General features: G+C 53.0%; 1 protein-coding gene across 1 annotated transcript; it reads right to left on the bottom strand.

The window, feature by feature from the left end:
• Positions 1 to 1101: 1101 nt before the first annotated feature.
• On the bottom strand, positions 1102 to 23091 carry SCARB1 (scavenger receptor class B member 1; the record flags this gene model as incomplete). The annotated part of the gene is made up of 12 exons (XM_082491415.1): positions 1102 to 2326; positions 8433 to 8579; positions 9037 to 9088; positions 10025 to 10098; positions 12302 to 12420; positions 13069 to 13235; positions 15309 to 15421; positions 16021 to 16116; positions 16419 to 16622; positions 17081 to 17222; positions 18974 to 19131; positions 22972 to 23091. 12 exons carry the CDS (start codon positions 23089 to 23091, stop codon positions 2204 to 2206), a joined length of 1515 nt encoding a protein of 504 aa, XP_082347541.1. The 3' UTR covers positions 1102 to 2203.
• Positions 23092 to 24637: the final 1546 nt, after the last annotated feature.

The following is a 24637-nucleotide window of genomic DNA, read 5'->3' as shown; positions in this document are numbered from 1 at the left end:
CCCCCCCCCGGGCAGCCAGGCACCCCCCGCCCCTCGCAAGACACCGACTTACTGCAGCATCCAGATCTGTATTAAAAATAAGAGCTCTTAGAGAGCTTGCAAGATATGATTCTGGAAAACAAACAAACAAAAAAACCAAAAAAATCCCAAACACTTGCACTAGGAGCAGAATTACAGTATTTTATTTGTTTTCACCTGCACAACAGCAATTAGCACCAGTACATCATTAAAGCTTCAAGCAGGTGAGCCCAAGGGTAGTTATCGTCCATCCACGTTAGCTTTGCCGAATGCAGCTGGGGCTCGTTCGCGTGAGTTGATGGGGTGAGCATCCTATAGTGCCGCTGCCTATAGCGCCGCTGCCTATAGCGCCTTGCCTATGGTGCCTTGCCCGGGACGGTGCCTCTGCCCTCTTCCCGCCTCAGTTGCCGCTTGCTGAGGCTGCCGGTTGTGAGCCGGCGTTTGCAGGTGGCCAATTCTGGATTCAAGGCCAGAGGGAAAGGACGGCTGTGGCTTAAGCTTCACCCTCACAGAGGGCCACAGAAATAACCCGGCAGTACTGGCCACCAGAAGGGACTTGGATGGTACCATCCTGCCTGCGAGACACGGTTTGGGCATCTAGACAAGTTCAGCCTACGGACCAAGTTCTGGGTAGCAGGTACCCTCCCCCTTGGTGACCTGGGCTCTACCACAACTGTTTCGGTGATAAGACAGCCTACGGACAGCTGCGGGAGCGGGACACAGCCAGCCAGGAACGCACCAGCGCAGCAACTGCTGGTGTCAGGTTTAGCTCGCCCTGCCTCCTACGAGGGACGGAGGTGCAAGAGGACAAGTATTGCTTACCCCACCAGAAGGTCACAGGGCTGTCCTAGACCATTGCAATGGTTTCCAGTTCACAACAGTATCCATGCCATACAACAGTGCAACAGGTCCTCTGGTCCAAGAGAGACCGGAGACCATTTGCACCCTGTTTTGTCCTTGCCAGAGCCACCAGCACTGGCCCTTTGGGCTTTCCTAAGGGCCACCCTGGTTCCCGGTTGAAAGCAGGGAAGGCAGGTGTGGTAGACAACTAGCGACCTGTAGTTAGCCAAGAATATCCCTGGGCTTTGGGCCTCCTTCCCACTAGAGAGTGACCCCAGCTCACCCACCCCCCATTAACATCCCCCAAGACCTCATTTCAGAAATCTGTAATAGTTTCATCAAATCTTACTGAGGCCATCGTTACTTTCATGATTGCACGTAGCTTCCTCCATCTCAAAAGCACAAGTATCTTGGTTAACGCTCAAGGAGAGGGTCAAGCTTCTGCCCGCTCCCTTCCCGCGTTCAGGCGGCGTGGGCAGAGCGACTCGATGGCCTCCAGCACTGACGGTGCGTGGCCAGAAGAGCGGACCCTGGACGGCTGAGCAGGCAGCGGGGACAACTGCCTGTCAGGAGCCGAGTGACAGGTCAGATGTACCACCAAGTTCTTCGGCAAGGTTCATCCCAGAGCAAGGAGAGAGCCAACAGGCTAAGTACAAGGGCTCTGGACTGGAATCGCTGGAGCACAATGTCATGGCACAGAACTGGGGCTTTAAAAGTCACTACTGTACTCTCCAACACATGCAAAGGCTGAAGCAACCCCGGGCGGGCTCCAGGTACCCTGGGAAGCCTTTAGGAGAGACATCGCTGAAGTGACAGCATCCAGAATTGATTTGCGGTGTAGTCCAGTCACATCAAGTGGCAATAAAACCGTAAGTGGCTTCAGGACAGCAAGCCCCATTTGCCTGAGATGAACGGTGGCTTTTAAAAAGATCACTAAATCCCATCAGTGCTACGTATACAAACCTCATTTATTTTAAAGGCTCCTATTAAAGTGCCTTTTATTCCTAGCAATAGGCAGTTTTAAATTGCAAAACAACTTCTCAGATCAGCCAGCGACCGTCTTCATTCCTGCTGGCGCGGGGGGAGAGAGGGGCTGTGGCCAACGCCGGCCCCTTGGGGACGAGGGTTCTTGAACACTGTGTTTTGGGTGTCTGGATGAGGTCTCCTGTGCCCTGGCGCAAGCGTGCTGCTGCAGCAGTACTGTCCCGTGGCTTTGCTGTGGTGTGCAGGGCCTCTGCTGAGTTGCCCAGGATGACTTCACCTTCCAGAGGCCTCTGGGGATCCAAAGCAGGCCTTGTCCCCAGCACGGATGTGTCCCAGTGGGAAGCGTGCTGGGGCCAGCGGCTCAGGCTTCGGCATCATCCTGGCTCAGCGTGCCAGCGTCGTGTAGGAGCGGCGTTGTCTCGGAGGAGGGGGGCGGTTTGCTCTGCGTGGTGGGATGGCGTGGGCTCTTCTCGGCAGCGGTTCTCTGAAGAGGAGAGAACAGCAGTTACAGCCGCGCACTCAGTGGTGGCACTATGGTCAGACCTTACAGTGCGCAGGTGTCACCACATTCCCAACTGGGACGTACGTGCCCCAAACCTCTTGGACTTCCACACAGCCTAGAACCCTTTTCTGAAGACTTAGGGTATCTAAAGGGGGCCTACAGGAGAGCTGGGGAGGGACTTTTTACAAGGGCATGTAGCGATAGGACGAGGGGGAACGGCTTCAAACTGGAAGAGGGGAGATTTAGATTAGATATCAGGAAGAAATTTTTCACTCTGAGGGTGGTGAGCCCCTGGCACAGGTTGCCCAGAGAAGCTGTAGCTGCCCCATCCCTGGAGGTGTTCAAGGCCAGGTTGGATGGGGCTTTGAGCAACCCGGGCTGCTGGGAAGTGTCCCTGCCCAGGGCAGGGGGGTTGGAACTCGATGATCCTCAAGGTCCCTTCCAACCTAAACCATTCTATGACTCTATGAAGATTTTTGCATCCCCCCCCAGTGGGGCCGAATGAAGCGATTTCCATTCCTGCCCACCAATACTTGTAACAACCCCCAACGCTCAGCCTGAAGAGCTGTCTCACCAAGTGGAGGAGTTATGGGACAAAGTCAGCATGCTGCACAGTGTCAGAGAAGATGAAAGGGAGATGGACAGGATCTTCTCAGGGACACAACAGCTTGAAGACCCCCAGATGTCAGCTCCAGTAGAGACACAGACAGCATCCATCCCTACTACAATGCAACCTCTGGGGAAGGATGGAAGCTGGTGCCTTCTGGCACCAAGAAAATGACTCCTGCTCCACCTAAAGTCTTACAACTACAAAATAGGTTCAATGCCCTCAAAGTTGAAGAGGAGCCAGATATGCTCTCAAGCAGAGCATGTGGGCCCCCTGGCCCTAAATCATGCAAGACCCCCAGGAAGAAGCAGCAAGTGACAGTAGTGGGTCACTCCCTGCTGCTGGGGACAGAAGCACCCATCTGCCCACCTGAACTGTCACCTAGAGACATATGCTGCTTGCTGGGGACCTGAATCTGAGGTATTGGGGAAGATCTGTAAGGCTTATCCAACCCTTTACCTATTACCCACCGTTTCTTCTGCGTGGGCACCCATGATATCACCAGGGCCACCGAGAAAGTACCAAAAGTGACTAGAGAGCTCAGGTGGGGTGAGATAGTCAGGGCAAAAAAGCTGGTTGATATTCAAGGATCACCTCCTCCAAGCGCAAGAGTGGTCCATCCCAACAAGCATTCCAAGTCAGGCAAAAATGCCAGCAGGCCTGTGTGGATGACCAAGGAGCTCTCGGCCAAACTCAAATGCAAAAAGGAAGCATAGAGCAGGTGGAAGCAGGGACAAGTAACCTGGCAGGAATAGAGAGGCACTCTCCCAGCAAGCAGGGATGAACTTCAGAAAGCCAAAGCCCAACTGGAATTGAATCTGGACAGGGATGTCAGAGGCAACAAGAAGGGCTTATGTAAGTACAGAGGTGACAGAAGGAAGACTAAGGGACTGCTGCTGAATGAGGCAGGGGACCCAGAAACCAGGGGAAAGTCTAGAGCAAGGAAGACATACCCTTGGTGGAAGAGGATGAGGTCAGAGAGTAGGTAAGCAACCCAGACGTACATAAATCCATGGACCCTGATGGGATGCACCCATGAGTGCTGAGGGAGCTGGCTGATGTCATTGCAAAGCCACTCTCCGTAACCTTCGAGCAATCAGAGCAATTGAGAAGCACCCAAAGAGTGGAAGAAAGCAAGCGTCACTCCTATCTTGAAGAAGTTCCAGAAGGAAGACCCAGAGAACTACAGGCCAGTCAGCCTCCCTTCAATCCTTGGGAAGGTGATGGAGCAGCTAATCCTAGGAAGCATTTCCAGGCACATAAAGGACAAGAAAGCTATCAGGAATAGTCAGCATGGCTTCACCAAGGGAAATCATGCTCGATCAACCTGATAAACTTCCATGATGAAATGAATGGCTTGGTAGAGGAGGGGAGAGCAGGGCATAGTGTCTCCCTGGACTACAGTAAGGCTTTTGACACCGTCTCCCATAAGAACCTTGTAGACAAGCTACGAAGCATGGGCTGGATGAGCAGTGAGGTGGACTGAAAACTGGCTGAACAGGCCCAGAGGGTCATGAGCTGTGGCATGTAGTTGGAAGCCAGTAACTAGCAGTGTACACCAGGGGTCAATACTGGGTCTAATCCTGTTTAACATCTTTATTAATGATCTGCAATCTTCCTGATGACACAAAACTGGGAGGAGTGGCTGATACACCGGAGAGTGATGCTGCCCTCCAGAAAGGCCTCAACAGGCTGGAGAAATGGGCTGGCAGGAACTTTGTGAGGCTCAACAAGAGGATGTGCAAAGTCTTGCATGTGGGGAAGAACAACCCTATGCACCAGTACATGCTAAGGGTCACCCAACTCTTAAGCAGCTTGGCAGAAAAGGACCCAAGGGGCTCGGTGGACACCAAGTTGAACATGAGTGAGGAGCGTGACTGTGTAGCAAAGGCAGCTAACTGTATACTGGGCTGCATTAGGAGTGTTGCCCGCAGGTCATCAATGGTGAGGCCACACATGGAGTACCGTGTTCAATTTTGGGCTTCCCAAGACAAGAGAGATGGAGCTAACAGAAAGAGTCCAGCAAATGGCCACTAAAATGATGAAGGGAGTGGAGCATCTCTTACATGAGCAAAGGCCGAGAGAGCTGGGGCTGTTTAGCCTGGAGAAGGCTCACGGGGATCTCACCAACATATACAAGTATCTGAAGGTATGTAAATACAGAGCCAGGCCCTTCTCAGTAGTGTCCAGGGACAGGACAAGAGCTAACAGGCACAAACTTAAACACAGGAGGTTCCATCTGAACATTAGAAAATACTTTTTTTTTTTTTTTTTATATGTATATACTGTGGAAACTGTAAAAACTGGAACAGTTGCCCAGAAAGGTTGAGAAATCTCCATCCTTGGAGATATTAAGAGACATCTGGACACGGTCCTGTGTAACCGGTTCTAGGTGACCCTGCTTGAGCAGGGGGATGGACTAGATGACCTTCAGAGGTCCCTTCCAACCTCAACGATTCAGTGATTTTGTGATCCTGTAATACAAACCCAGATATTTTATACATCAGAAATTCCCTCTTGAAAGCCTTTCCGTCGAGGCTCCCTGCATGCAGGAGGGGAGTGACACCCCCCAGTTGACTACCTCTGTTACTCCCCATGAGTTTTCACCCCTTTAAAAACTTACCTTTGGATCTCAAACACTTGGAGGGGGAGAGAAGGGGAGAGAAGTGCTTCCTCACCCCAATGCTACTTTTCACCCTGCTCCCTGCTGATATTATCAGGACTGCAGATCAGGTACACGGGGAGGAACAATAAGGGCACGGTCTCGCAGCCTGGTTAAGTGTGAGTATTAAGACATCTAAATTGCCCTGAATAAAGCCACGAGACAACATTGTTCTATCAAAGTGTGCCAAGAGGGCATGTCTGGTAGATGTGGACGGTAAACATTTCCGTTTGATTGGTTTTAAGCACAGTTTAATCAAATCAGGATGAGAGAAAAGTGCGTTACCTTGACTGGGTACCCACCTACAGTCTGGCTTCCCGCAACACCGTCCCCTTAACTGGAGGCAGCTTTTTGGCAGAGGTGGCCTGGTTGGCCTTATTACTGTCTGAATTCTGTTTATTGCTACTCCAAAATAAAGAGCATTTTTCCTAGAAGACAATCAGGCTAGTTTACGGTGCACTTGGACACGAATCCCACAAGGGTTCCAATTTTAGGAGGAGATTTTTTTTTTTTTTTTTTAAAAATCACTGTTTAACTAGAATCTAGTTATTAATGAAGATTTCAAAATTTAGGTTAAACTAAGCCCTAGTTAAGATTTCGGTCAGTGTCAAGCCAGTTTTAAAATGGTCTGTTTGCCTTTTAAATGCATCGCCACACAGATTTTGGGCCACGTTAGCAGAGGAGAGCTGCAATGCTGCGTCTGGGCATGTTTTATGCCTGTAAGGATTAACTTTTTTTTTTTTTTTTTTTAAAGAACTGCAGGTCCAACAGATGCATTTCAAACCGGCTCCACTATACACTAGACTAAGATTTAAGTGTTTCGCAGTACCTCGTCTGGACTGGGTTCAGAGCACGCCGCTCCCTCCGGAAGCCAGAGGCGCACGCGCTACTCCAAGGAGGAGCTGGGTTCAGGGACGCCTTCACGCTGGCAGACACGTGAAGGTGCGGACAATGCCCCGCTCAGTGTCCCCTCTGACATCGCCTGTGACTTCAAGGGGGAGGACTGCGCGTGATTCAGCAATCAGCGCTAGATCAGCAACGCTTCAATCAAACGAGGAACGCACCTTGGCTGCAAACTGCTGTCTTCCAGTTTACGAGCTCTTATCTATTCATTAGGCAGAGACTTTCATGTGCTGCTGCATAGCTCCCTTAGAGATTTATGGGGTCATTGAGGCTTTTTAATCACTTTCCAGGTAGTCAGAGGCTTCCTGCAGTCGGCTTTTAGTTCTAGCGCTTCGCCACGCTTTTGGCTGAGCGGCCAGGTACAGCTGGCTTATGCCTGGGCTGGGGGTCTTTCACAAGCAGATATTCAGTTGACTCGGGCGAATTTAAAACCCAGCTTTTCTTCCTGACCCTTTCTGGCACGGTTGAGGCTCTTGGATACCAGGAGTTAAGACTAGCACAAGGCAGGGCGAGGGAACGCCAGCCCAGGCCTGCGCGAGGTCTCAGAGAGAGCTGCCCGGCAAATACAGACATTTTTTTTTAGGTATGCCGGTGCCCTGCAGCAGAGTGAAATCTCTTTGCCGGCAACAACTTGCTGAAGCAGAGCGGCTCGGCCCACAAAGCCCGACCGTCTCGGGAGCACAGAAAGGGTTTAAGCGCCGAGCCCTCGGCCCCAGCATCGCTCCCGCCCCGCGGGGAAGTGCGTGGAGGAACAAGGGGATTTGGGATCATGTGTTTAAGTCAATTAAGCAGTTGTAGGCTTGGTTAAAATCCAATTAGGGGACGCTCTGAGCGCCACCCCGGCGCTGTTCGAAGCGGGTTTGCGTTAGTGTTTCAGTCAGGGCAGCTACAGGAGGTTGAGCAAAAGCAGCCTCCGGCACGGGCCCTCCCCTCGGCCCGCTCGCCGCCCAAGCCTTGCTTCTTCAGCCCCACAAGCAGCCTCTCCGCTTCCGCAGCTTCAGAGCCAGCTCGAGCCCTTTGGCTGCAGCGCAAACCTAAATATAGGTAGGGTATTGATATAGGGTAGGGAGCCAGGTCTCCACGCCAACAGCTAAAGCTTACGGAGAGCTTAGTGTTATCAGCTGGGTGTTTTGGAGCTGGAGCCACAGATCTCCATCAAGTGTTTTAGCTGGTCGATATTCTGTCCTTACGGCTGAGGCCAGACCGGTGTGCCGGCCAGGCACCCCCACCGCCCGCCCCGCGGTGGGGCAGCTTCCACCCAGCTGCCAGCGCCCTGCAGGCTTCAAAGGTCTTGGCTCCTCCTCAGTAAACCCAGATCCACAACGGCCCGGAGGGTTTAACTTCCGGAGTTATTTGGAGTAGTTTGCGGGGAAAGAAGTGAGTTTCAGGGGGAAGACAGGGTCCGGTCTGGGTTGCGAAGCAGCCACGGTGTCTGTGCCCCTTCTGCAAGAAGCCAGCGACTGCCTTTCCTTTGTGAACGAGCTGCACGCAAGTAGCTACATCCCCTGGAGAAGGCTCTGTTCGGGTTGGAAAGCTGTCAGGACCCTGCAGAGACGCACAGGTTTGTGCGACGGCAGAGACCTGCTGCCTTCCACGGAGGCTGGGTTGAGGAGCGAGGCTCGCTCTTTCGTCAGCTGGATGCGCTGAGTATTGCCTCCTCCTACAGGAACCCATTTTCACGGCTGTGATGCACTGAGATGGCCCAAAATGCTTTTACATTACATATTTGCAGCCTGATCTGTAGACGGCCAAGGAAGTGCTGCTGCTACACGCTGGCACCTGGCACCATTAGGACATGATTTGTGGCATCAGCCAATGTTTCCTCAGGAGCGTTAGATCGTCAGCCCAATCTACATCATCTGATTAAGTCTGATTTGACTAACAGCATCTCCCATTAGACATCTGCAAGTTCTTACCTGACTCCTTGCCATGAGTACAGCTGCTGAGATAACGAGGGGGACGCTCAGCCCAAGGAAGATGTACTGCAGGTAGTCCAGCAGGGTCGGGATCAGCACCAGGTTGGTGTAAAACTGCTTTAGGACCGAGCCTTCGATGGATCCGCTCTGCTCAAAAAAAAGCAAAGTTGTCAGCAGCATTTCCCTCTCATCCGGGGCCGAGACAGACTGACTCCTCTCCCACCACCTCCCAGCACAGCTTAGGGAATTTATGGAAGATTCGGTCGGGCTAGAAGCCTTTACTAAGTATTTGGAGTCAGCTGGACACGCACCCCCTGGCCCATATCAGCATGGGGATGCTGGCAGCTCTCCTCTGGGCCCTATTTAACCCCATAACTAGGACAGAGCCAGAGGTTTACCAAGTATAGTGTGGGGTTTGTTCGGCTCAGAGGGATTAACGACACAGCCAAGTATTGCAAAGCCTTCTGTTGGTGTTTAATTAGTCTGTATGGCTTAAAGCTTTATCAGACGTGGAGTTTCCCCAGCCCTGGGTGACGGGGAAGCAGTTCCACCCCCCGTCCCACAGGAGAGGCTCTGCAGAATCAGGTCGAGGAAAGCAGCTCACCTCTGCAAACCACAGCAGCGGCAGGACCACTGGCTTAATCTTCCCTGTTTGACTAAGGGGAGGGAAAAAAAAGAAAAAAAAAAAAAAAAAAAAAAAAAAAAAAAGAGATAGGCACTTATATTTCTGGTTGATCAGGCCACAACCAGCGTCACAACTCTTCCTACAAGGACAGCTCTGACAGGCTGATATTGGCCAGGAAACCGGCGTAAGGAGGCAGCAATTCCTGCTGCTGCACCAAGCTGCTCCCCCCTCGAGAGCCCAGCTCCAACTCGGGCCTTTCGCGTGAGAGCAGAGCTTACGCTTCCCCTCGCCCTTAACTCCCCGACGACAGCAGTAAGTGCCGCCCCAAATCTGGGCTCCAGGGACATGAACTCAGCGAGCTGGAACGCTAAGCTCCGAGACGTCTCGGTCACCTGCGCGGTACCACAGGGCGGTGCGGCCAAGTTCAGAGCATCGGGGCCGTCTGCTGCTGTACGCAACGGGGCCAAAGCAGCAAGTGCACCCTCCCACCCTTGTGGGTATTTAACATCTGGCACCACACAGCTGTTACAGAGCCCTTCTGTTTGCTTCCATACAGAGCTGAACATGTCTTTCGTATAGGCTTCAGCTGTCAGCCTCATAGACAGGGTGTTCCGCCTTTTCCCGTTGGATGCAACACCTTCTGAGCAGCAGCACAGCACAGGGGAACTGCTCCTGTGCCCCACCAGGAGGAGCGGTCCATTCACCGTCTGCCCGGTCAGGTGCGGGAATGCTGCAGGAGCCCAGCAAACGGGCAGCCACGCACCGTACCGCTAGAGGACAGCCGTTTGAGGTCACTGGAATAGCTGACATTTCGCCACACGAGCCAGCTGGCTTCTGCAACTGTGACAAGCGGTAATTTTAAAGCTACTTCATCTCTGGGCAGAGCAGACTCTGCAGCAACCCCCGCATCAGCAGCGCTCCCTGCCCGAGAAAGGGGGATGGCCGTTTCTAGAAGGTGACTACTTACATTATACCAGACACCTGCTTTATGTACAGGTTCAGCTGGAGCTTGATGGAGCAATTCATGGGGATGCCCGTCATCTGCATAGGGAGAGACCCACCAGTTCATCAGTACAGCCAACATTTGCCCGGAGAGCTCTGCAGAAGAGCAGCCCTTTGCTTTCCATCTCAGCTACTCTGGGTGCCACTTTCCGGAGCGATGGACTGGATCATGCAGAGATCCACTACAGTCACCACACACGAGGCCACGACCGTGGTGGGGGTTTCCACCAAAGCATGAGCAACGCTCAGACAGGCACTGGTGCCCAGGCTCTAGGGCTGACTGCTTGGGGGGGACACTGTCCCCATGGCACTCTGCAGTCTGTCCCCTTCACTTGAACGCTCACCGGCCAGCGAGACTGTTGCACACAGCAGCATCCAGAAGGGAGCACCTCCCTTGGGGTGGCCTGAAGGCCCAAAGCAAACCTGACCAGATGTGGCTGCACACACTCAGCGGGCAGACAGCACGGACCAGGGAGGTGGTGTGTGACTCGGGGCTTGTGGGACTGAAGCTAAGCAAGTTCAAATTACCAAATAGCATATGCAACCTATAGTTGACTCACTAAGTGGTGTGTTTTAATAGCAACTTCATTGCTTTTTTGAAGCCTGATGAACCTCTTCTGTTGTTCATCCTACCAGCAGCAGGATGGAAACACAGCAATGCAAAAAGATTCATGCACACAGCAAAGGACAAAACATTTCTCGTAAGAAGGAACCAACAGCCACTGTCCAGCAACACCCTAAGACCATAAACACACCGCACTTCAAAGCTGGTCTTGTTGACACCCATTAAGGCATTGGTTTCTCATGACACTGCAGTTCTGCATCACATTTTTAAGGGCAGAGAGTTTTAGTTGGATTGCCCCTGTTTGTACTCAGCAGGCCGTAGCTAGATAAGAATATAGTTAATCGTACCGTTATCAGCAGATGTTTGATACTGTAATAAACTTAATTAGATTTCCATAACTGTGATAAGAAAAGCAGAGGGAACACAATGCCTAGATAAGAAGCACAGCTTACCTTACCTCAAGGAGGGGATTGGTTTCTTGCTTGAGCAAACATCACCGAGCATTTGGGAGATCACAGAATCATTTAGGTTGGAAAAGACCTTTAAGACCATTGAGTCCAACCCTTAACCTAGCACTGCCAAGTCCACCACTAAACCGTGTCCCTCAGCACCACATCTACACGTCTTTTAAAGACCTCCAGGGATGGTGACTCCACCACTTCCCTGGGCAGCCTGTTCCAACCCTTGACAACCCTTTCTGGGAAGAAATTTTTCCTAATATCCATCCTGAACCTCCCCTGGTGCAACTTGAGGCCATTTCATGGAGCAGAGACCAACCCCCTCTCTCTACACCCTCCTTTCAGGGAGCTGTAGAGAGCGAGGTCTCCCCTCAGCCTCCTTTTCTCCAGGCTGAACACCCCCAGTTCCCTCAGCCGCTCCTCACAAGACTTGTTCTCCAGACCCCTCACCAGCTTCGTCACCCTTCTGTGGACATGCTCCAGCACCTCAATGTCTTTCTTGTCATGAGGGGCCCAAAACCGAACACGGCACTCAAGGTGGGGCCTCCCCAGTGCCAAGTACAGGGGGGTGATCACTGCCCCAGTCCTGCTCACCGCTATATTCCTGACAACATGCAAGACAGGTCATGGGTGGAAGATCTCAAAGTCCCCTCTCCATCACCAGCTGGGACAATGGCGGCTCAGCACACCCCAACTCATCACCACTGGAGCAGTGGCTTCTCACCTAACTATAGCATGAGGGTGAAGTATAACACTGCGATAGTCCAGTGCAGAAGCAACCAGATAGGCAAGTTGAGAGAGGAGAAGCCAGGCCAAAAATCATGGCGATAGCTTCAGCTACGGCGCAGTCTTCAGACTTTGCCAGTCATGGCAGTATATGTTTGCAGATTTGGGGCATAAGTGGGCTGCTGCGAGATACACCTCCTGGTGTTATGGACCTGAGTCAGTGGAAAGAACTTGATTGTGCTTATCAAAACAATTATGCTTATAATTAGTCCTGCAATTCTCTAGAAGCCAGGCTAACTATTCAATTAGTTTATGGCTTTGACATTTTTATCTGCACATGCCCTTGCCAGTCTTTGCACTATGGAACCTGCTCAAATCAGTGCCACGAGAGCAGAGCGAGGCCACCACGCAGCCAGTGGCAGGCTCCCCACCCAGCCACCCAGCCCGGGCTGGACCCCCGGGGCGAGGAGAGGACCCCACCGGGCTCACTCACCGGGTGCACGTCCAGGAAGAGCGCGTGCTGGTCCTTGCTGGGGTGCAGGCCTTCCACCGCGTTCACCAGGGTTGGGTCAGCATTGTAGAAGTGAGGATGGGAAATGAACATTGGGGCTTCTGGATGAGAACAAAGACACCTTAAGCTCACCCAAACCCATCTGAGAATTTTTCCTGAGGTTTTTAAGCCATTGCAGCTGTTTTCCTGAACAGGCTTTTATGCTCTTCCCCTCTCAACCAGAAAGCTCCTTCCCTTGCTTCCCTGCAGCTTATTCCATTGCTCCGGGAGGGGTAAGACTCAGGTTTAAGCCACCTTCTCCCCCTGTGCACCACGCAACGCCACGGTAGCTCGCTGTACGCAGACACAGGTTAGGACACTAAGTCTAAATTCTCATTCCTGCGTGACCTGCGCTCAGCATCCAAAGTTAACATTTAATTTGGCAGTTACATGGCCTGCCTCTTCCCACCCTCGCTCCCCAGCCTGAGGGACATGACGCTCCTGCCATACCCCTGGGCATTCCCAAAACACCCGGCTGTCGTAGGGCCGTGGACCGAGGGGGCTTTGGGCACAAGGATTTTCACCCTTTCCCTCCTTGCCGAGATGCCTGCGGGAGTGCAAGGGAGACCGCCGTGCACGCAGAGCCCGGCGGTACCTTTTAGCACTCTGGCAGAGAGCAGAGCCGATTTTCCGGACATCCAAGCTTCGTATCACGTCCCTACAGTTTAATATCGGTAGGGCAGGGAGAGCCCAGGGAGGACAGGACTTACTTAGCCGACAGGTACTGACGTTCTGGATGCCGGACTGCATGCAGGGGCAGAAGCCTTCATTGGGTGGATAGTCCGTGCCGTTGGCAAAGAGAGTTTTTGGTGCCACGAAGCGATAGGTGGGCACACCCTCGAACTTCCCAGACTGCTCGTACACCAGTGTCATGGATCTGGAAAGGTTTCAGTGGAGAAGGATCAGGATTAGCCAACAGGTTCCCAACCCAGAACCGGGCTCTTATCTTCACTGGATAAGATGCGGTTGCAGTGTAACTTAGACTTTGAGATCAAGATAAACACTCAGAGCAGCGCTTTGGATGGGGAATGAGCATTTAAGCCATTTGCTTTCCATGTTTTAAGCACAGATAAAGGGCTGGGCTAGTCAGGGCTAGTTAGGGAGAGAAACCACAGGCTTGCAAGTCCATTTGCGGTATCCAGATGAGATTTGTTCAAAGGCACGCAGTAATCCCCAGGGCTGCTCTCCAAGAGGTAATACCCTCTTTGTGCAAGCCTTGGCTCCGAGGTGGAAGTGCTCTGTCACAGGGGACGGACACCGGCTAAGTATCTCTGGCAGCACAACTCCAGCATATAGGCTGTCAGGGCAGTGGAAAATTTTACCTTATGAATTACATTATGCAGCAAGATTTTCTTCTTGATACAACAGGCTAGTGATGTTACGCTGCATTAATGCCACCAACTGGCCAGGATAGATGCAAGTTTCCAGGAGGGAAGTTTGTATCTTTCACACGTGCTCCTTCGAGCGAGGCTTGCAGAGAGCCTGGGCAGACCAAGGGCATGCTTATTCCCACAGCTGCCTTCTGACACCAGGACCAAGGATGGGGGATTTGGGGCATGTTCAGCAGTTGCATGCATGCCTCTTGGCTGCGCTCACCTTCCAGCAAGGAGGCAGAGGCTGCTGCAGCACATCAGCAGGATAAAGCCTTGCCCACCTCGCGGGGACATCCAGGTAGCTGCATCTCAGCATCAGCTGCACTTGATGTGCAAACAGCACAGGGGATGAGCCCTGCGTGCCCTGCAGCAAGGCGGGTATGCTCTTAGTCTGTCAACTGACGTTTGCGACTCCCTCATAGAATCGTTTTGGTTGGAAGAGGCCTTTAAGATCATCAAGTCCAACCATTAACCGAGCACTGCCCAGCTTCCACTTAAACCACGGCCCTTCCTTGCCATCCGGGCTAGCAGAGAGGCCGAGGTAAAGACCTGGGGAGAAGAGGCAGCACTGCCTGGTGAAGGGGCAGAGCCACTTTCTCCGCAGCACTGTCCTACGGGAACCTCCCGCGCTAGCAAGAAACCGAGCTTGCTTTCCTCCTTCCTTGGTTTGCCTTGCCTGGAGACACACTCTGTTCCCTAGAAGATTTCTGTAGTTTTACAGAAAAAGGTATGTGTACTTAAACTTTGATTACCGGTAAGCTTCCCTGCAAGTCCTTGGCTCCGGGTCATTTTGGTATTTGCTGATGTCCCCTGTGCAGAGGAATTCCTGCACTAATACTTGGCTCAGCTGACTTTGCTTGTTCCGCTGAAGAGGTCATTGTTCGCTGTTCAACATGAGCACTTGCTTGTTTTGCGGCACTATCTACAAAGCCCGAATTAACGTTATCTTCCCCAAGCTGGGGACAGGGTTTTGGGTCACCGCCAGCCTCCCTCCCGGCCTCCCCTCCTTCCAGCCTCAGGGAGTTTCCACGCAGGCACACAGGCAGGCTCTGCAGGGTACTTTAACCCCTGTGGGACCAGCGGAGGTCAGGCTGGTTTATACGGGACAGACATGCACAGCAGCGCATGAACTAGGCAGCAAAAAAAAGAAGAAAAAAGAAAAAAGCAGCAGTCTGGAAGTGGTGGCACACACACCCCCCCCCAACATCACTTCTGCAAGCATTTAGTCAGCTAAAAGTTCCGCAAATGGTTATAGCTGCATTTCCTTAGGACAACTCTTACTTCTCCCTCTCGCCTCCCACATCTTATCTAGACCGGTTATTTTCTACCGATTCACCCCGGGCTAGTTAGGCGTCCTCAGCGATCTGGAAGGCGTTCACGAATACCACAAGATGCCACTTAATAGACAACTACGCTGTTTGCAAAGCTCAGATGCTGCGGCACTGAACTACAACTGAACTTTAACTACAGAAACGAGGCCCGAGCCCTCTGCGTCACTGCGCAGGTACGCTGTGCACAGGACAAGCGTTGCATCTCCTGCCACCGGCGCAGGGACAAGCTGGCAGCTGTGGCCTCACCTGCAGGCATCAGGGCTGTAGAACTGCAATGATGTTGGGGACATGAACGGTGGCCACATCTCCCCCGCGGTCCCATTGATCATGTTGCACTCGTTGCTCCGCCAGTAGTTTACCTGCGGGACAGATGTAGAGAGAAGAGCTCAGAACATCGAGCTTGCTGGAGAGTTGGCTTCCACCCCCCTGCATGGGACATCCACCGCTCTCCACTGCTTCCATAGGAGCTTAGGATAGCAACACTGAAGACCTTCCAAGATCTCTCCCATTCAAACATCTGCCCAATCAATGGAAAAACAGGACAAGATCACCCTATCCCAAGTGCTCCCACAGTGGCTGATCTGTAGATTCAGTTGAGTTTAGTTCGGAGTGGAATTCCACAAGGGAAGAACAAGCACCCCTTTAACAAGGATATTGAAATAACGCCTTAAACAAAGGCCACCTGAGCCTAGGACTTCAACCATCAGAAGCAAGTAGCTCCAGCAGGATTTCAAGGGAGTCCAAGTGACACTGACGACGAGCTGAACTTAATGCCTCGTGACAAGCCTCCTGTCACACGGCTGCCTTCTGGCACTTTGACAGAACAGAAGTTGAAGTCCTATAGAAACTTGCCTTCAAACCCACAACCCAGAGATGCAACAGCGCCAACGGCTTTCAGTTTATCTTGCTTTAGATCAGGCATCGGCCCCGTATTAGAGGTTTGCCGCCCAGCACTCACCTTCTTTAAACCATTCCATGAATCCACCATGTGAACTCTACTGATGTTCTTCATGCCCGTGTTCACTGTAAACAGTCCCGAATTGGAGTTGTTAAGCTGCAGAGAGAGGTAAGTAGTTTTTAATCCATTACATACAGGAAGACTGCAGTACGTTAATGACTTTGCATGCTTCGTCAGCTCTAGGGATGCTTCATACTGTAAACTGCTGAACTTCCACTTATTTCAATTGCTAGCGACAGCTTCCAACACCTGCTCGAGGGAAGAATTAAGGCAGCCTTACACAACCACCACCAGTTACACATGGCTGCTCCAAGCAGTTTGCGAGGGGGATAGCCCGGACCCAGTCCCGAGACCAATATTGCCGTGATTTTAGCATTCCTAACCAACAGCTTACTCACCTCTACAAATAAGCCAAATTTTCCCTTGAAAGGGATCAGGCCAGGAACAAGTGTATTTATTGTGTCTATAAGTGGGTCTTCATACCCCCACAGGATCTCCCCCACCGTCCGGTTCATGAACGCCTCCTGTTTCAGGCCAGCCAAGGCTCCACTTAATAAAAGCTTCACAAAGTTTGGCAGGTTTTCCATCATTACAGCCGCTCCCTGGGAAAGAAGGCAAACCTCTTAGTCGAGAGCCCCATCTTTACCAAAGAGGACGCAATGCACCTTCAGCGCTCAGCGAGGTCCCTCTGCTGCACCGCTCCACAGCCCTAGAGAAATCACTTGGGCAAACTGAGGTTCAGCGTCTATCCCCAGTCGGGGAAGGAAGCGGTTGAGGGCTCACAGGCTTCGTTTCCCCAGAGGATGCTCAGACGAGGTTGCAGACGCGAACCCAGTTGCTTTGCCAGCCGCCCCTCTGAACACTCTGCTTTTGGAAGGGTAACAGCCCGACATGACAACCAACACCCAGAAAGCAGAAAACTGCATTTTATAAGCTTAACCACCTCACGGCTTGATTAGCCTTAAGTCCTACAAGAACGTAAGCTTTGAGTCAGCACTGGGCATCACGACCCTCCCCACAAGCTCAGAAGTCGGTACCCATCCAGGGAGCAAGTTCTTACCATCATCAAAACGTTTGGCACAACGATGTACTCTTCTTCCCTGCCGTTGGACATGTCCGGCTGGAAGAAGAGTTTCCGGTACTCCAGGAAGGAGACAGTGTCGTTGTCATGGAATGTGATATTTGTTTTATACCTGAACTCTCTGCAAAGAGATGGGAGAGATCATGGGAACCTTCCCTCACATGAGTGCCCCTGCAACCCCTGTGGAGCAAGGATGGGCTGCACGGGCCTGGGCTTGCTTCTGAAGAGCAGAGGAAGGAGATTGAACCCCAGCAAGAAGCCATGGGACAGCAGGGGAGGCAGCGTGCCAGGGAATGGGCAGTGTCAACCTCACACCCCGACCAGGGTTAGGGTCTAGCAGGAGGAGATGACAGCCCGGGAGTGAGGCATCCCTGACAGATGGGATTCTGCAGCAGCTTGGAGACACCAAGTGTTTCTTCCCAGCTGACAAGAAGTCTGAGACAAAAGCGTAAGTCACCTCTTCGCCTACAGCTGTTGAAGAGCCCAGCCCTATCAGAGAGACGCCCAGATAAGCAGACCTACACCAACCCACACACCAAAACAACCTGCAAAACAGGAGAGGACCAAACAAGGTGGCACAAGCCCCACCAATGAGCCCACACTGATTCACCCCAGAGTTCCCTGATGGCTCCTAGGTTCAGGGCAGTTCAACCCTCCGCACAGCATCATGGCTCTCCCGCTCCTCAGGGCTTTGGGCCACGCTATCTCCTGCACCCTGCCCAGCACCACTCCACCCCATGGCGTGGGGGCGGCCCAGTCTCATGGGGGCTACAACGCTCCACAGTAGCACGAGACTGTCCCCAACATTGTGAGCCTGTTACAGCTCCTGAGGAAGCTGAAGCTCAACCCACCAGCAAAAACAAAGTCCTTTATTGTGAAGCCTCCGTTTTATGGCCCACATTAGGGAAGGGCACTAATCTTGCTCAGCAGGAACACAAGGACACTAATAAGCTTTGCCCCTTTGTTTATTCTTACGGTACGTGAAGCCTTTTCCCCAAGCCAAGTGACTGATGCGATCACAACATACAGAATCCACATGGTCTTATGATGTGACCTGGCAAGCCCAGGGGAAACAAGGACGTATACATACTGCCAGGTTTCCCCCCGCAACACTACTCAAACAGCTTTGGATTAAACCAGTAATCTCCCCACATGAGCTTGCTTAGGCCGCTGACCTAACTTTGCCTATATGTGTAGGCACTAATGTGTTGATTATCGCTAATTACGGGTAAGTTCACACGCTCAACTCAACATCAACCATCACTTCACGTTTCAGGTCCAGAGAAGCATCTGGGTCTTCAACCACCATCCTCAGCCATGGCAAACAGACCCAGCCCTGCCATAGGTGGGCTGAGCAAGTTTCAGTGCTCCATACTGGTTCTCATGACCAGAGCATTCATGTTAGGCAGATTCTGGTTCTCACCATATATAAGAGGTCTTAGGCCGTTCCATGAAGTTTGGTGTTAAGGTGACTCCAGCTCTGGAGTTGGGCTCTTAAATGCACAGTGAAGATGAAACAAGTCCACTCTGAAGATGAAGGTTGCCCGCCACCCCACCAACACACCTCATGCCTATGTTTGGACCATATCAGCCCAGGTTTGGCTGCCCAACGGGTCCCAGCATGGGACCGAGCTCCACAACTCAGTGTGGCACAGACCAGCCTGACCACCCCCGGTGGCCAGAGGTCCTACTTGTGGCTTTAGCAAGATCAGAGCATTTTCAGCACATTTGGGTCACTTTAAAATCCTGTGCCACTGGACTCATGCCAAGTATGCTAATGCCGTGTCCTCCTGCCAGAGGAGTCAGCCAGAAGCCTGGCAGGCAGCATGGTGGCTGAGCTCATGCCTCGCTGGACCACAAGTGGTACCTGACCTGTAAACGTAGGGTCCACGCTGGTTCAGCACCGGCTTCGCTCCACGGAGGACCTCCTTGGGGTTCAGCACTTCGAAGAAGTACACAGACATGTAGAAAGGAACGGGAATGTCTTTCCACATGCTGAAGGACACACTGCTGGGGTCAATCCTGACATTCTGCATGTGGGAAGAAAAAAAAAAATAAAATAAAAAATAAAGAGAGAGTAAGGAGACCCAACTCTTGGGCTTGGTGGCTACAGCTAAGCACATCCACCCTTGGCTCCACGTCAGGGCCAGCTGAAGGCAGCAGTTCCAGCAGTGGCACTCCAGAGGATCCAGGAGTGTTATGCAGACTGAAACCGAGCCAGATCTAAACTGGGAACTCTTATGTATGCAGAAGCATAAAGTTCAGGCCACAGGATGTCTGTAGGCTTATTTATTCAGGCTCAACTTTCCAGATCCTACCCACGGGATTTAGGAGCTGTTTTGATGTGCTGGAGGCTTGCTCCATGCCAGACAAGACAGCGCTGAATTATTCACAGCTCGGCATGTTTGAGGTGCCTGGCACAAACAACCCTGTCCCGAAGGCCTCCACCCGTCTGCCAGGCTTGGCAGCTCCGTGCCGCCAGAAGCAGGCAAGGGTTGGCAGAGGTGGCACGCGCGGCCGCACGACTTCGGGTACCGGCAGGGAGGACCCACGAGATTCCCAAAAAGCAGCTAGAGAAGCGGGACGGCGACCCGGCTGCGTCCCCGACACCTTTGCCTCCTCTCAGCTGCCATCCTGCGGTGACTCATAGTCAGTCATAAGGCAGGTCAAAGGCGATGCGCAATCGTGGCTTCCCTATCGCCGTCCCGTTTGCTGGGAAATGCCTGCAGGAACCCAAACGTGACTTAAGCCCTCAGCAGATTCCCAACCCGGCAGCTGGCATCTGGGCACATCTGGCTCCACTCCCTCCCTGCCTCCCGGGGGCTGCTTTATGGAGCCTGTTCCTTCTTGTTTCCCATTTATTTGGAGCATGTTCCGCCGTAATCTTTGCTTCTTTTACAAGGACAAGCCCTCGCCGCGGTTAGGTAACCCAGCCAGCTTATGGAAGCGGGTTTGATCCACTAATTGCTGGAGGCATGCGGGTATTATTCCGCTGCAGCTCCGGCAGCCCCGCAACAGCTCTCCTGCCCTGGAGCAGCTCGGTCTGACCGTGCACGTATCTGCTGCCACAGGAGGGTGAGAAGGAAAGCTGCCGGAGGCTTCCCCGCCAAGCCCCATGGTTCTTCAGGCATTTCCCGGCCAGGCTGCGCCAGCCGCGGGGCTCCGCAAACCCCTCGCTCAGGCCCAGGTCCTCCAAGCCCTACCCCTGAGGGGACTTCTCCACCGGGCAGTGTAACCCACCCGGCAAACCCTTCCCACCCCCACATCAACCCCCGCCCGCTGCTGGCCGAGAGCCTCCATCCTCCAGGATTTCAGGGCAAAGCAGCAGAGGACAAGAGCAACTCGGATTTTACTTCACCCGCTTTATAATCCCTACTCCCAAGAGCCCAACAGAGTCCGGATCCGCTTTCCTTTACTCGCTTATCCCGTCTTGCGCTCCCGGGATCCCTCATTGCACACGCATTTATTTGTGTCATATGTACCCAGTCAGATGGAGCTGCATCCCGGCTCCCTGCTACCTTTCTCAGCCCTCTCCCATCTGGGCACAGCAGCTCTCGGTACTCCACAGATGCTGCTCAGTAAGGTCTACTCGACAGGGAAGCCTTAGAATTGAGCTACTTGTAGGTCAAAATAAACGTGGTCATATGTCTGAAATAAAAATAGAGTATTTCTCACTTAGATGGGTTACAAAGCGTCACTGAGATGTTTGATCCCTCCTGACCATGCCAATCTCTGTTCCTGAGGAACTGAAAGGAACCAGCTACTGCTCGTCTCCTCCAGACAGCACCAGAGGAGCAGCAGCTCCATCAACAGCACCCAAATCCTGCTACTCCAGGAGCGGGGCTTCAGCCACACTGCTCAGCAAAACCAAGAGTTGAGGTTTCCTCTTCAGGTTGAGAGGAGCAGTCATGCTGCACGCAAGCACGACCTCAGCGTCAGACCTCATCCTCCCCATCCCCTCAACCACCGTCCTCATCATCACCCTGACAGAACAGCAAGGACAGTGCTGTCAGTCTTCTCCCCACTTTCCTGCGGGGCAGCACGAGCGTTCCCAGGCGGAGCAGAAGAGTTAAGCAGCAGATGGGGGAGTCAAAGCAGTCCCACTGTGTTAGAGCTCATATCTCAGACAGGTCTGCGGCACTCCGGGTGCTTCCAGGTCCCCAGGTTTTACAGGGCCAACGCCGCAGGCAGCCCAGCTGCCAGCACAGCTGCTGGCACAGATTCAGCTTCTGCAAATGGGGCAGAAGATGGGCTCCAAGTTCCCTGTTTCTACTGCCTGTTCCCCTACAGACTTTACTCAGAAATATCCCCAAAACTACCATCTCTTTGCAACTAAGTGCTTTTCCATCAAGATACACCATCTCGGCAGAGCTCGGGAAGCCGTGATGGGCAAACCAGCCTTTTCCTGCCCAAGCTCAGTCCTTCGAGGGCAAGCTCCCCTTACCCACACCACTCTGAAGACCAACCCAGGAGTTTCAGAAAGGCCCTGGCTATTCCTCACCACACTAGACACCATCACTCAGTTATTTTTTTCCAGTTCACATTAAGCCTCATAAGAGCTCAGGACCATTTTGGGTGATGCTGAAGATGTGGAGACCAAGGGCTTGAGATGAAGGGCGACCTGAGGAGAAACAAGGCTTAGTCTTTTCCTCATCTTCTGTTCTCATTGCAAGTTACTAGCATTTGGCTAATCAGGTAGAAAGAATCAGGATTTTAGCTAAAAAGAGGGCAGAAAGGTTTTCGCAGCAGAAATGTCATTCCTATTCTGCAGGGGCCACTCAGCCTTTTCTTTGCAGGTACCAGCTCCTGATGTCCATGAAACTGGACAAAGATTGACTTTTACTGCTTAAGCCACGGGACTGCCTGGCTTTGCCCAGCCAGCAGCACTTCCAGAGGATACATTTAAGTAGAAGTTTGGTTTCGGCAGAGACTTTGCATGGGGTGTTTATTTACCTCTTTCATCAGGAGCACATTTCCAGGTGCTGACCTGGGTAGGTACAAGCTTGGAGAAACATCTCCTTTGGGCAAGGAGAAAAAGGTTTGGCTAAATGTGGGGATGAGCCAACTGGTTCGTTACAGCAGGATAACTGGTGTCCCAGGACAGGAGCACTAGTTCCCACATTACAGATGAAGTTACTGAACTTCATCCGCAGCCCCACACCTTAACCGTGGGGGACAAACACCCCTTCAGCCTCAGGACATCTCTTGTGGGTAAGAGAGGTCTCCAGAGGGTAAGAGAGGCCTCCAGAGGGGCAGCTCTGTGGGTTCTCCAGGTGGGCAGGAGAGGACGACGTGGAGGCTGCTCCGTGCACGAAGCTCCTTCGGAACACTCCTGCACACCACCTGTCCCATTTCCAGTTTGGAAAGCATCTCACCAGAGCACATCCGAGCCCGGCGATCCGCACACCTATTTACAGGGGGAGCGCTGCCGGTAAAGGCGGGGGGACAGGAGGACGAGCTGCTGCTGGGGACCACGCTCAGCCCGGCGCCGTCCCCACAGCCCGCTGCAGCTCCGCAGAAAGCCTCGGCTGACCGGGGAGAGCCCTTTCAGCCTTCAGCTCGCTGCAGCCATGGGTGGAAGGAAGAGCCCGAGCCCGGGTTCGCCCGCGGCGAGACCCTGAGGCCGCTCCGAGCGACGCGGAGGCAGAGACCCCGGGGGGCTCAGCTCTCCCGCACCCCCACCCCCCACCGGATCACTCCGGACAGGCAAAACACACCCACCCACCAGCCCTGCCTGCGCACCGGCCCCGGCCCCAGCACCCACCACCCTGCACCACCAGCACCGCGTCCTGCCCGCACTCCCCCTCCAGCCCCGCACCGCCTCCAGCCTCCCCGGTCCCCACGCACCGAACGCGCACCCCCCCGCTGACCTTGACGACCTGCTCCTTGATGATGACGGGCCCCACCAGCAGCAGGCAGACCCCCAGGAGGGCGCAGACCGCCCCGGCTAGCCCTAAGCCCACCGCCACCCTGCGCCGGGTCGCGGCCATAGCGGGGCACAGCAGAGCGGGGGTTGCCGCGATCGCCGCTTTATGGCCCCGCCGCCCGGCCCGGCCCGGCCCGGCCCGCCGCGCGGCTCGGCGGGGGGGGGGCGTGGCGTCGAGAGGGCAGGGGGCGTGGCGGAGGGCGTGGCTAGGCGCGCCGGGCCACGCCCACTGGCTCCGCGCAGGCGGGGCGGGGGAACCTATGGCAAACAGAACGCTGCGTGTGTGTATAAACACAAAACCGGGCATTAATATATAAATATATGTAAGTATATAAAAATAGTTCAATATATAAACATACTTAGATAGCTAAAAGCACATAAATAGATAAAAACAGGTAAAAATACATATATAGATAAAAAATATAAATAGATAAAAATATATAAATAAGCACATATAAATAGATAAACACATATAAATGTGTGTATATATCAATATATATATATATGCACACACATATATGGCCCCTGTCACCCCTAGGGGGGACCAGGTCCCCCCGTGGCCACCGGGGCAGCAGGCAGGGTGGCTGCGAGCCTGTTGTCACAGCAGGTATTTGGCGTTTGGGGCAGTGGCGTGAGCTGCGGCGCAACCCCGAGGAGAAACCGTCCATCACCGCTTAACCCACCAGCGTTTTTCCAAGGAATTGGGTTTTTTTTTGTGTATCTTGTGCATCAAAAGTGGCCCTGAGTAGAGCCCGGTTAAGACTCATCCCTAAAAGCGTCTAGAGGTCAGCAGAAAATAAAAATTCAAAGGGAAGAGCGCCGTTTGGGACAGCCTATTTTTAAACAACCACCCGCCCCGTCCCGCTGTCCGCACTGCCCATCGATCCCAGACAAAGGGTCCACAAACCGGAGCGCACCCCCCCGCAGAATGCCGCCGCCGTGACGCAATGAGTGGGTGCCATGGGGAGACACAAACCCGCAGCCCCCCGCCAGGACAGTAGAGGACTCCACCACCACCTCCCACCTTGGTGGGACACCTGTATTTGTATCTTTACCCTTAATTATGTCTTTTTCAATTCTAGACCTTTAACCTCTGTTTAATTCCCAGCCCAATTAACACATTTAAAACATTTTGCTAGAAAGAAATCCTGCGAAAGGAGTTTTCCTTCAAAACCCGATAAACCCGGGAGACACCCCAAGGCACGGCGGGACAGACGGAACCGTGGGGAGTCGCCCGAGCGAGACAGCGGGCGCTTCCACGGTTAGAACAAAACACACCCGTAACGCTTACGAAATGCTCTGCCGTTTTCATCAAACACGGCTGTTCCGGGGTTTATCCCACCCGAGCTGCGGTCTCCGCTCACAGGTGCCACGCTCTGAAGCGTTGGCGCTGCCATTGTTAACAACCCCTCGAAATTCGTCAAATCCAGCAAAGCCACGGGCAGAGACCGGTGCACCGGCTCAGCTCACGAGCCCGCGGGGCGAGTTTCTCCTCCCGGCAGCTCTCCGCTTTGCCGTTACGTATTTGTACACCTTTATAGTTTTTAAGTATGTCATGGTAGTTTGTTTCTTTTTCACTGAGGCATTTAAAATGAAATAATTTGTTAAAA

The sequence above is a fragment of the Vanellus vanellus genome (assembly GCF_965231255.1).
Source record: "Vanellus vanellus genome assembly, chromosome: 16".
In the NCBI taxonomy this organism is placed as follows: domain Eukaryota; kingdom Metazoa; phylum Chordata; class Aves; order Charadriiformes; family Charadriidae; genus Vanellus; species Vanellus vanellus.
Note: the sequence above shows the minus strand (reverse complement) of the source record. Positions and strands in the feature narration are given on the sequence as shown.